This window comes from Schistocerca serialis, chromosome 3, assembly GCF_023864345.2.
Source record: "Schistocerca serialis cubense isolate TAMUIC-IGC-003099 chromosome 3, iqSchSeri2.2, whole genome shotgun sequence".
Classification (NCBI taxonomy): domain Eukaryota; kingdom Metazoa; phylum Arthropoda; class Insecta; order Orthoptera; family Acrididae; genus Schistocerca; species Schistocerca serialis.
Genome location: NC_064640.1, coordinates 432,344,126 through 432,356,892, shown reverse-complemented (window position 1 = coordinate 432,356,892; position 12,767 = coordinate 432,344,126). Strand labels below are relative to the sequence as shown.

General features: G+C 39.3%; 1 protein-coding gene across 2 annotated transcripts in view; it reads right to left on the bottom strand.

The window, feature by feature from the left end:
- Positions 1 to 296: 296 nt before the first annotated feature.
- LOC126470317 (homeotic protein female sterile) overlaps positions 297 to 12,767 on the bottom strand; it is a 568,331-nt gene continuing 555,860 nt past the window's right edge. For both annotated transcript variants that reach the window (XM_050098094.1, XM_050098093.1), the window contains one exon: positions 297 to 5,320. In XM_050098094.1, coding sequence (XP_049954051.1) covers positions 4,895 to 5,320 — 426 coding nt within the window. In that variant the 3' untranslated portion in view covers positions 297 to 4,894. The remainder of the gene's footprint in view (positions 5,321 to 12,767) is intronic.

The following is a 12,767-nucleotide window of genomic DNA, read 5'->3' as shown; positions in this document are numbered from 1 at the left end:
CTTCTCTTCCTGTCAGGTTTAAATTTTACTCTAATAGATTGGATGCTCAAACACATAATTCTACAACAGCAATAACACTTCTTGCCTTCTGTGAACAGTTTTTCAGTGGAGAGAAATAGCCCACCATATCATATTAGTGAAAACAGTGTCAAAGTGGAACAAGGTATGGTGTGAATTAGAAGGAGTGAAACAGTTAGAAAAAACCACATGGGTTTCACATTTAAGAACTTTCTTAAATGAACATCATTTCTTTAATTCATTAAGGAGATTTGAGAGATTTTATTATATATCTCATACACATTACAGTGAAGAAAACCTGCACAATCACATATTCTTTATAATGAATTTTCAGTGAATCCCATTCAAACTGACTAAGTTATACAGCAAATGGTACTGATCTTAAATATATTAATGAAATAATTTTCTAATAATCAGTAAACCATATTCTCAGTAATTGGCTACAGCTACAGAAGGAACAACAACTGTCACTTTGAGTTTAAAACCTAACTGCTTTGTAGATATCAGTTTTGTAATCAGAAGTGACAAACAAAATAAGTGTCTGTGGCTGCATTCAGCTGGCACAAGTGCCTTTTAACAACAACAGATATATTTAAAAATTGACTAATCATAACAAAGGATTAATTTTTAACTTTTGTACAAAAACAGGGTATTTCAAATAATTTGAATCACAAAGGAAGTACACTTAATCAATTCAAAAATATTAAAACATTTCATGAATATTTACTTTTGTTGATATTCTGGGCAAGCTACATTAGGAAACAACCATTTATTGGTTATATAATGTATAATTTCAGAAAGAAATATATTTATCATTTTAATTCAGTCTGATCTAGTATATGCATTTATAATTATTAAATTGATATAGTAAATTTTGTGCACAACATATGTGCTTTTTAAAATGCCATGCATCAATTCATCTGCCACATTAGTTGTTTTCTGGAGACTAGGGAGATAACAAGTACTGCAGTTGCACACTTTGACACTCTTAATAAAGTAGCAAGCTGTAAGTGTCAGCCACATTTTATCACATTTCTCTTTACCCACTTACAAATGATTACATGATTGGATTTTAAAATATTTCAATCTTAAATACACTTATTAAAATAATGGATGAGGCCAATACTGTTAAATACTGGTGATGGGAATGGGGGGGATTAAGGCTCTGGATAATACCTCATACATATTTGAAATACTTCTGTTGAAGCTGTTCTTTGGCAGCATACATAGGCCATTAAGCTGGACAAATTATCTACTGGATTAAGATATCCAGTCTTCATTCCAGCACAGTGTTACTAACTGAAATTTTATTTTTCAATTGTATTCAGTGCTATGACTTTCCTGAAACAAAATCTATTATTCAGTTGACAATTGCTGTGCAAACTACATGTCCCCTCCTGATATAAACCTTCATAGTTCTTCTGTATAATACATCTCAAGCCAGAAAGATCTCTTACTGCAAATGTTAATTTTGTCTTTATTAAATTTCATGTTCAAAGCTCAGCAATAGTGTTCCTCAATTTTACAACCATATGTATAACAAAAATGATTGAGATGAGGCTCTCAAAAAAGTTAGCAGATATTAACCTATTTACAGGTATTCAAACCAAATAAACTCAAGGACATATTTGAAAATATTAAGAGCAGCATGTTAATTTCGGTATGTATTTAGTGAGAAACTCAATTTTAAAAGTAAATGATAAAAAATGCGAAGCACGTGTTGTTGTGAACAATCAGTACAGTTTTATTCTATCCATTTCACAAATAAGTATCTCTTACTCAAAGTATTTGCATAATGGCAGAACAGCATCACCTGTACTTACAGTAGCATTGGAACTACAGTTGTAAAATAAAATTTTTGTGCTGTTAAATGCTGGTCATGATGTAATAGGAGCATCTGCCTAGTGATATTTGTAAAAGTCAATGGTTTTAGACATCCAGTGAACATATTGTCATATCATTTTGTTATATTTTTACATACTCAAAATGATCTGAAATGTGAAACTGTTAATTGTAAATTAAACATTCCTTGCTTTAGAAATGGTTCTCAGACGTTCAGATGCTTACACAAATGGAAAGGATAGCAAAATGAGGTTGCACCAAACTTCCCTTAAGTATTTTGTTAAAAAAGATTTTGTTGACCTTGCCTGCATGGTATTTGACAGTCATCTTCTGTAAAAAAAATTGAAGAATTATTTATTTTTTGAGTGGTGAATGTTCAGTTTCACTTACAATAATTTAAAAACCTAATTTTGTTAGCTTACAGCATTTTATAAATGCAGAGGAAAGATTTAGCAATCATACAGTCTGCACTGTCTCCTGGGAATACTGATTTGACTTGTCTCAAGCATTGTAGAAAATTGTAGGGAGGGAGCTGGAAGTGGATGGTGACCAACATTGTAAGCAGTTTGGTATCCAGTGTTGTAAATAGCTTTTTTGAAAGAGAAACTGTGGAGTTTTAAGGACTATTGCTGTCTTTTGCCTTTCAGGCAGAACTAATGTTCTTCACCAGGCATCACATCAACATTCATCTGACATACTACGGTAGTCACTTGCACGTATCACTTGTGTTTACATTGTGACAAATCTGTGAGAATTTTTGGAGCAGTTACTATTTGAGATGAACATAGGTAATATCAGAATTGGTGAAGTCTCAATGCCCATATTGTAGACAAGTAGTTCATTGAGAAATATATTAGTACATAATTCTCAAAATGAGTAATTCCTGAAATTTTTATTATTACAACATGCATTTAATTGCAACAAATAAAATTTATAAGGTGGTGACAGGCAGAAAATATGTTCAGTGAATCGCTAATCTGTGATTATACAAATCTGGCAGTGCTCATGGTAATATTGGTGATGATGAGTACAATACCATTCACAGCTTACATGAAAGGTGCATTTGCTATGCTAAAAACAACACAGAAATTTGGTTAGTTATCACATTACCTCTACATACAGGTAGTAACATTTTATTTTAGAATAAAAGGAAGTGTTTCAGAAGACGATTAGTTTGTAGATTTAGACTAGCAATGTGTAGCCCTTCTTTGAACCAGATACTATCGTGTACATGGAGCAGTAATAGATGAAAACAGGTATAAAAAGTGGCACATGATAGTTTCATTTGAATTGCAACAGAAACTGTGAAACATATCATCTTTGTCATAAAAAATGCAAAATATGAATATTGTCTAGAAAATTTCAAGGAATATTATCATTGAGAGAAGACATGCACAGTAGAAAAAATATCAGTAATGGCTGAGTGATGATCCCTCCAAAATCACATAAAATGACCAAATCAATGTCACTGTAGTCCTAACTATAATCATGAGGATGCTATGCTATTTTATAAGCAGGATTTTATCAGGAACTCATGCTGAACACTGCACTGGACGAAAATGAGAACTTCATGGAAACTGCTTTACATCACTTTAGCGAAGAAACATACATAATATTATAGATATGCACCAACAGCAAGTCTTCTAATGCTTCCAGATATGGAAGCACAGTATTTTGCAAAACAGGTGCTCTTCTATCTTGCAGTGTCACTGTACTGGTAAAGATCCTATCACTGGTTATATGGTCCTTTGCTTTTTCTATGGCATCATATCTGTCTAAAAGCAGAACTAGCAGGAAGTATTAACTACATTTATATGCACTTCACTTATAGGCTCACAATACACTCAAATTAACAGTATTAGTTAATATATAGGTGCACAATTATATAATAATAGTTTTGACTAATGCAAAATGATTCCACCATCTTATTTATGTAGATGACTAAGAATCACTTTCGATAATAACTGTAAGCTGTTACATCTAATGCAAAAGGTTTCTCAGTGCACCCATTGCTCGAATAGTTTGATACAGCAGTCACATAATTGGTTGACAACTGTCTGGAACCATAAATCTTTGATTTTAAATATTATTGCTACAATACTACATCAAGAAACACGAATTTATTTTTGGCTATTTTAGTATCGAAATTTTAAAGATTCTTTTTTTTTTTTTTGGAGAAGGAAGACCTACACGATTATCAGTCAGTAGACACGAAAAAGATAACACAGTAGTTCCGAGAATAATGTTATCACTGGGGAAAAATGTTCAGATTCATCCTTGATATGAACAGGTAGACAATAGCTCCAAGTGTAAGGTTATTACAGTAATTACAAACAATGATAATAAAGGAAGGAGGAATTTTACACATTCCTGCTTTAAATTAAACTATTATGTACAAAAATGTTAACAAAAGTACAATCTACTCGAGTCTATAAGTATTTAATACACACAAACATCATTAAATTCCAGACATCTTAATTCCTACAACTCCCCCTCCTGAAAAGGAAACAGAAACCATCCATCTTACCAATAATGTTTTTGGAGGTATTACTCCTGGTTGAATAGTTTCTGAGGTACTGAGGCAGACACAAGCAAGCAATAGAGTCCAAGTAAGGGTGTCATCACCAATCAAATAACAGATGAAAAACAGATGACTGCATCAAAATAGCTGGCACATTTTTGATATAGCTATTTTCATAGACGTTTCACCATTCTGTTATCGAATCCAGTCTGTATCAGTGTCGAAAACCCCAAATTTTCAAATACGTGCCTCTACTTCATTTAAAGTGCAATTGCAGAACTTCAGTTCTTTGAACTGTAACATTCACAAAGTCACTTATATGAGGGAGGAATAGGTAAAATATTGCAGCAATTCCTCAACAAACAACATCATCCATATTACAGTCTCACAGCTCGCTAAAGCATATACTGACAATGCAGCTCCAAATGTGCCAAATTCACAAATGAAGCATGCTGCAGACTTTTTTTCTTGTAACTTCAGGCAATTTATAATCACCTACAGTTTCCCCCGCCATCACGCATACGATTGGTCTAATGACACTGCCAGCTTGTTGCCTTTATCAACCCAGTTTCGCAGACGACCGCGAAGTTCCTCCAGAGATTTTGACTTTGCTTTATTTATTCGTTTGTACTTGACATCCTTGGGCTTTGTTACTGATCTGTGGTTGCTCATAACACGATTATAAGTTGTCATGACTCGGTGGTGTGGAGACTGCGGCGTCGGAGGGCTTTCGTGCAGCCGCTCGAAGCTGCCGTAGAGTGCTTGCAGCCTGCCGCTGCACGCGTCTTCATCTGGAGCATCTTCAGGCCCTGACGCAGCATTGTCAGCTGAGGAGCTGCTGTCAGCAGCCTGTACCCCTGTTACTGAGGCCGAGGCCGATGCTGATGCTGATGGTGAGTTCGTCTGCTCTCCCTCTCCATCTTCTTCAACGCTGTATACCTGCAATTGTAAAAGTGCATCTAAAAATCTGTCAAGTATTTTAGAGTAGGTTGCGTAGCAATGTTTAATCACTCAGTAAGAGACACTATTGAGTGCCTATGTATATACGAGGGTGGAACTTAAATAGTGGCAACTATTTATTCAGAACCGATACAAAAGAGTTAGATGTTTGCACCTGTTACTGTCCTTCAAAGGCCGGCCGGAGTGGCCGAGCGGTTCTAGGCGCTACAGTCTGGAACCGCACGACCGCTACGGTCGCAAGTTCGAATCCTACCTCGGGCATGGATGTGTGTCATGTCCTTAGGTTAGTTAGGTTTAAGTAGTTCTAAGTTCTAGGGGACCGATGACCTCAACAGTTAAGTCCCATAGTGCTCAGAGCCATTTTGTCCTTCAAAGTAGTCATCAGCGTTGTGTAGAACACTTTGCCACCGATGTGGAAGGCGTAGTATACCGTTAGCAGAGCCTGTTCTGTTGATGGTTCGAATGGAGCGGTGTAAAGTTTCGGTGATTCTCGTATACGACTGTGATGGTGTTATCCTAACGCATTACGTTCCTCCGCGGCAGACCGTCAATGCACAGTATTACTGTTCGTTTTTGGAGCATCACCTGCGACAAGCTTTACGAAAGAAGCGGCGACACTTTCTGCGCAAGCCACCCATTATTTTGCACGACAATGTGCGGGCGGATACAGCGGAATCTGTGGATGCTCTGTTCAGTCGATGGGACTGGGAAGTACTGTACATCCACCATACTCCCTGGACATAAGTCCTTATGACTTTCATTTGATTCCGATGATGAAGGAACCACTTCGTGACATTCGCTTCAGAACTTTTCCAGAGATTCGACAGGCAGTAGGCCGCTCCATTCGCAACATCAACAGAACAAGTCTGCTAACGGTATACTACGCCTTCCGAATCTCTGGCAACGGGTCCTACACAACACTGGTGACTTCCTTGAAGGACAAAAAATGGTACAAATGGCTCTAAGCACCATGGGACTTAATATCTGAGGTCATCAGTCCCCTAGGCTTAGAAGAGGGGCAGCAGCCTTTTCAGTAGTTGCAGGGGCAACAGTCTGGATGATTGACTGATCTGGCCTTGTAACACTAACACAAATGGCCTTACTGTGCTGGTACTGCGAACGGCTGAAAGCAAGGGGAAACTACGGCCGTAATTTTTCCCGAGGGCATGCAGCTTTACTGTATGATTAAATGATGATGACGTCCTCTTGGGTAAAATATTCCTGAGGTTCAAATGGTTCAAATGGCTCTGAGCACTGTGGGACTCAACTGCTGAGGTCATTAGTCCCCTAGAACTTAGAACTAGTTAAACCTAACTAACCTAAGGACATCACAAACATCCATGCCCGAGGCAGGATTCGAACCTGCGACCGTAGCGGTCTTGCGGTTCCAGACTGCAGCGCCTTTAACCGCACGGCCACTTCGGCCGGCTATTCCTGAGGTAAAATAGTCCCCCATTCGGATCTCCGGGCCGGGACTACTCAAGAGGAATTTGTTATCAGAAGAAAGAAAACTGGCGTTCTACGGATCGGAGCGTGGAATGTCAGATTCCTTAATCGGGCAGGTAGGTTAGAAAATTTAAAAAGTGAAATGGTTAGGTTAAAGTTAGATATAGTGGGAATTAGTGAATTTCGGTGGCAGGAGGAACATGACTTTTGGTCAGGTGAATACAGGGTTATAAATACAAAATCAAATAGGGGTAATTCAGGAGTAGGTTTAATAATGAATAAAAAATAGCAGTACGGGTTAGCTACTACAAACAGCATAGTGAACGCATTATTGTGGCTACGATACGAAGCCCATGCCTACCACAGTAGTACAAGTTTATATGCCAACTAACTCTGCAGATAATAAAGAAATTGAAGAAATGAAAACATTTATGATGAGATAAAAGAAATTATTCAGGTAGTGAAGGGAGACGAAAATTTAATAGTCATGGGTGACTGGAATTCAAGATTAGGAATAGGGAGAGAAGGAAACATAGTAGGTGAATATGGCTTGGGGCTAAGAAATGAAAGAGGAAGCCGCCTGGTAGAATTTTGTGCAGAGCATAACTTAATCATAGCTAACACTTGGTTTAAGAATCATGAAAGAAGGTTGTATACTTGGAAGAACCCTGGAGATACTAGTAGGTATCAGACAGAGATTTAGGAACCAGGTTTTAAATTGTAAGACATTTCCAGGGGCAGATGTGGACTCTGACCACAATCTATTGGTTATGACCGGTAGATTAAAACTGAAGAAACTGCAGAAAGGTGGGAATTTAAGGAGATGGGACCTGGATAAACTGAAAGAACCAGAGGTTGTACAGAGTTTCAGGGAGAGCATAAGGGAACAATTGACAAGAATTGGGGAAAGAAATACATTACAAGAAGAATGGGTAGCTTTGAGGGATGAAGTAGTGAAGGCAGCAGAGGATCAAGCAGGTAAAAAGACGAGGGCTAGTAGAAATCCTTGAGTAACAGAAGAAATATTGAATTTAATTGATGAAAGGAGAAAATATAAAAATGCAGTAAATGAAGCAGGCAAAAAGGAATACAAACATCTCAAAAATGAGATCGACAGGAAGTGCAAAATGGCTAAGCAGGGATGGCTAGAGGACAAATGTAAGGATGTAGAGGCTTATCTCACTAGGGGTAAGGTAGATACTGCCTACAGGAAAATTAAAGAGACCTTTGGAGAAAAGAGAACCACTTGTATGAACATCAAGAGCTCGGATGGAAACCCAGTTCTAAGCAAAGAACGGAAAGCAGGAAGATGGAAGGAGTATATAGAGGGTATATACAAGGGTGATGTACTTGAGGACAATATTATGGAAATGGAAGAGGATGTAGATGAACGTGAAATGGGAGATATGATACTGCGTGATGAGTTTAACAGAGCACTGAAAGACCTGAGTCGAAACAAGGCCCCCGGAGTAGACAACATTCCATTAGAACTACTGACAGCCTTGGAAAGCGTTTCAGAAGAAATTTGTTAACATCGAGTATAGATTTAACTGTCAGGAAGTCATTTCTGAAAGTATTTGTATGGAGTGTAGCCATGTATGGAAGTGAAACGTGGACGATAAATAGCTTAGACAAGAAGAGAATAGAAGCTTTCGAAATGTGGTGCTGCAGAAGAATGCTGAAGATTAGATGGGTAGATCACATAACTAATGAGGAGGTACTGAATAGAATTGGGGAGAACAGGAGTTAGTGGCACAACTTGACAAGAAAAAGGGATCGGTTGGTAGGACATGTCCTGAGACATGGAGGGATCACCAATTTAGTACTGGAGAGCAGCGTGGAGGGTAAAAATCGTACAGGGAGACCAAGAGATGAATACACTAAGCAGATTCAGAAGGATGTAGGCTGCAGTAGGTACTGGGAGATGAAGAAGCTTGCACAGGATAGAGTAGCATGGAGAGCTGCATCAAACCAGTCTCAGGACTGAAGACCACAACAACACAACCTAAGGACATCACACACATCCATGCCAGAGGCAGGATTAAAACCTGCGACCGTAGCAGCAGCGCGGTTCCAGACTGAAGCGCCTAGAACCGCTCGGCCATAGCGGCCGGCCTTGAAGGACTGTAACAGGTGCAAACATGTAACTCTTTTGTATCGATTGTGAATAAATAGTTGCCACTATTTAAGTTCCAACCCTCGTATATCAAATGTTCAAAAGTATCCAGACACCTATTAGTGGACGGTAATATGGGGTGTGTGCAGACTTCCCTTTATGAAAGTTTGGACCCTCCTGGAGGGGGCGGGGGGTTGAGGTCCACATTCAATGATATGTCAATCTCTGTGGAGGAACATCATCCAATTTCTCCTCAACAGCGGTAAGCAGAGAATGTAGTGAAGTTGGACGCTATACTCTGGAGCGAAACCGACGCTCTTTCTTGTCCCAATGTTGTTCCATTTGGTTCAGCTCGGGACTCTGGGTAGGCCAGGCAATTTCATGAAAGTTATTGTCCACAAACTATTTCCTCGCAGGTGCTGTCTTATGAGAAGTTGCACTACCCTGCCGATACAAACAAGGGACAAGAACCTGAGCGAGAAGAACACTCTCATACCGTAACCCCACCTCCCTCCTCCTCCTCCTCCTCCTCCTCCTCCGTTCTTCACTGTTGGCGCAACACATGATAGGTAATGTTTTTCCGGCATTCGCAAAAACGCAAACAATTCCATCGGATTGCGACAGGATATAGCGTGATTCATCATTCCGCATCACTAGTTTCCTGTCGTTTAATGTCTACATCAGTTTCAAGTGTCACTTAGTACTCACCACAGAAATGTGTGGTTCACAAGGAGCTGATCGACGATTGCACACCAGACATTTTTAACGCCCTACGCTGGTAGAACTTTGGAACTCAAGAGTTATTCCTTCCGCTGATTTCATGTGGTTTTTTTTTTACGACACTCCGCATTGCCTCGATGATCCCTGTCTGTCAGTACATGAGGTTTGCCGGATCTTGGTTTACCTGTCGTTGTTGACTGGTGTTTCCATTTCAGAATCACAATCACCAACTTGGGTAACTGCAGAAGGGTTGAAATATCCTTGCTGGATATGTTACTCAGGTGACATGCAATGAGTAGTCCGAGCACACTGATCTCCCGATCGACCCATTGGGCAGTTACTGCTTCTCTATTAATAATAATAATAATAATAATAATGAGCGTATGGCATTGGTGGCCGGGAGACCCTCGCGGGGCGGTTCAGCCGCCGCTCCACAAGTTTTTTAACGCCAGTACGGTGACTTCCGAGTGAATGAGGATGAAATGATGATGAAGGACACACAACAGCCAGTCATCTCGAGGCAGAGAAAATCCCTGATCCCGCCGGGAATCGAACCCGAGACCCCGTGCACGGGAAGCGAGAACGCTACCGCAAGACCACGAGCCACGGACGCTCCTCTATTATTAATGCAGCACTCCCCGCCTCTTTATATATTGGTGGGTCCGCCTCTCGTGACATCTATTGACCAATTCCGCATTACATACGATGTCCCGATACTTGCAATCTGATAGTGTATATGCTATACGGACGCGCAATGTATCTCAACGTACAAAGTTACTAACAACGAACTCTTGGAAAAGCGAAACTTTATTGTCACATGGTCGTTAGTCAGTCAGTGTAACTGATCATTCTAAATTCTCAGGACTGAGGGTAGATGGAAGTATTTCTTGAAATATAAAGTTCAAGATCTTGTACAGAAACTGAATGCTATTTTCTTCGATATAAGAATGATTCCTGTTTATAACAATGAAACACAAAAGTTAGTTTACTTTGCTTGCTTCCTCTCTATTATCCCCCATGGTGTTATATTTTGCGGCAACTCTAAGCACTCGCCAAGAATATTCTTAGCTCAAGAAAGGGCGGTAACGCTGATCTGCTGTTCGCGAAATCTGTGCAGGTGTCTCGGAATTCCAACTCTGCCATCTCTATACATATATTCCTTAATGGATTATTGGCTCATTCATATAAACTACACACTTGTTCAGTGAATACTAGGGGAAACCTATTAGTAAATGGATAACACTTCCTAACTATTCACCGCAACTTGAACTCTTCTTTTGATGGTCCGTGTCCGGGTAAAACATTATGGGACTGTGGATCCACCTTGATGAAAACACTATTTGTTTTAATTATCCAAACTAATCTCGGCAAAATGCCACTATCTTCAGGGGGTTCCTTTATTCTAAAACGTGAAAATTAACATCGTTACATTACATAACGAAAATCATTTTTATATGTCGCACTGTTAGCTTCCAGATATGTGTGCGAATGTTCTTACAGTACCTTTTTACTTTTATAATCATTTCATATTTCTGTGTTTGTTGTAGTTTTTAGACATACAGCGTGTCTTCTGCAAAAGACATGAGGAGCTATCATTAACAAATATAAAATAACGAACTTGAAATCGTGTGTGTTATGAAAATTAAGTCTGCGACTGTGTTGAGAAAATTTTGACACGATAACGTTTTATGTCATTTATAGGCGTTATCTGATCAACGTTGCTCCTAAGAGAACGGAACAAGCGTAACTTTCACTTTGACAGCAATTCAGATATTACGCCATGTTTCTTTGTCGTGATGTATCGCGTGAATTTTGAATGCTGCATCGGAAATTCTGGTGAGTTCTACGTCATTATACGCTGGGGAATGTGGGAGGTAGAGCGTGCGAATGTGTGCATGCGTGTGGGTAAGTTTTCTTAAAGCAGTGAAGAATGTGTTGTTAACGTTAATTCACCGTGTATGCTACCCCTGTTTCACAACATAGAGATAGCTTCGAAGTGGCATGCGAGCTGTCACTCTTTGGAGCTCTCAGGAATTTTATATAACTTAATCGTAAATTACAGCTTGTTTCGCCTGTATATTGAGTTTGACAGGAGTTGCACGTGAGTTGGTATATTCCTGCATTGCTTAATTTGTTTGGAGTACTATTTTCTGCTCTTAGCTTCTTTTTTGTGTTTTTTTGTTCTGTATGCTGTTGGAATCCCTTGCCCCTTCATTATGTTTCCAGTTCTGTACTATTATATCGTGTTAGTGTGTACTGTTTGCTTTTCAGGTGTAGTATGCTATGTTGTGTTGTGTGTGTGCTCCGCCTCTGTTTTCTCAGTTAGTTGTGCACTGCGTCAGTGGCCACTTTGACTATCTTTCACTTTTATTTTTTCGCTGTGCTTGCTTATGGTGTCTGTTTTGTGTTCATTATCAATAACAATTTATGTGATTATTTTTAGTTTTCATGTGTAGTTTTGAGACTTGTTCTGTTTACCATATGGAGCATGTGTCTAAAACTGGTATGTTTGTATGTTTTTGGGTGATTGGATGTGTTATGGATAACAGTGCTGGTGGTTGTGTGTTTTCTGTAGAGAGAAAATCCGGTTTGGTTGTTGTGTCGTGTTATTGTGAGGTCCAGGAAATTTTATTTCTTGTTTTATTCAGTTTCCATTGTGAAGTGCGTTTGTAGTGTACTGCGCTGATGTTATTATGTAGTTCTTCTCCTTTGTGTTTCATCTATTAGAGAAATTTTGTCATCCACATATCACTACCAGTATACTATTTTTTACTCTTCTTGTTTCACAGTGTTCTACATCTACATCCATATCCGCAAGCCACCTGACGGTGTGTGGCGGAGGGTACCCTGAGTACCTCTATCGGTTCTCCCTTCTATTCCAGTCTCGTATTGTTCGTGGAAAGAAGGATTGTCGGTATGCTTCTGTGTGGGCTCTAATCTCTCTGATTTTATCCACATGGTCTCTTCGCGAGATATACGTAGGAGTGAGCAATATACTGCTTGACTCTTCGGTGAAGGTATGTTCTCGAAACTTTAACAAAAGCCCGTACCGAGCTACTGAGCGTCTCTCCTGCAGAGTCTTCCACTGGAGTTTATCTATCATCTCCGTAACGCTTTCGCGGTTAGTAAATGATCCTGTAACGA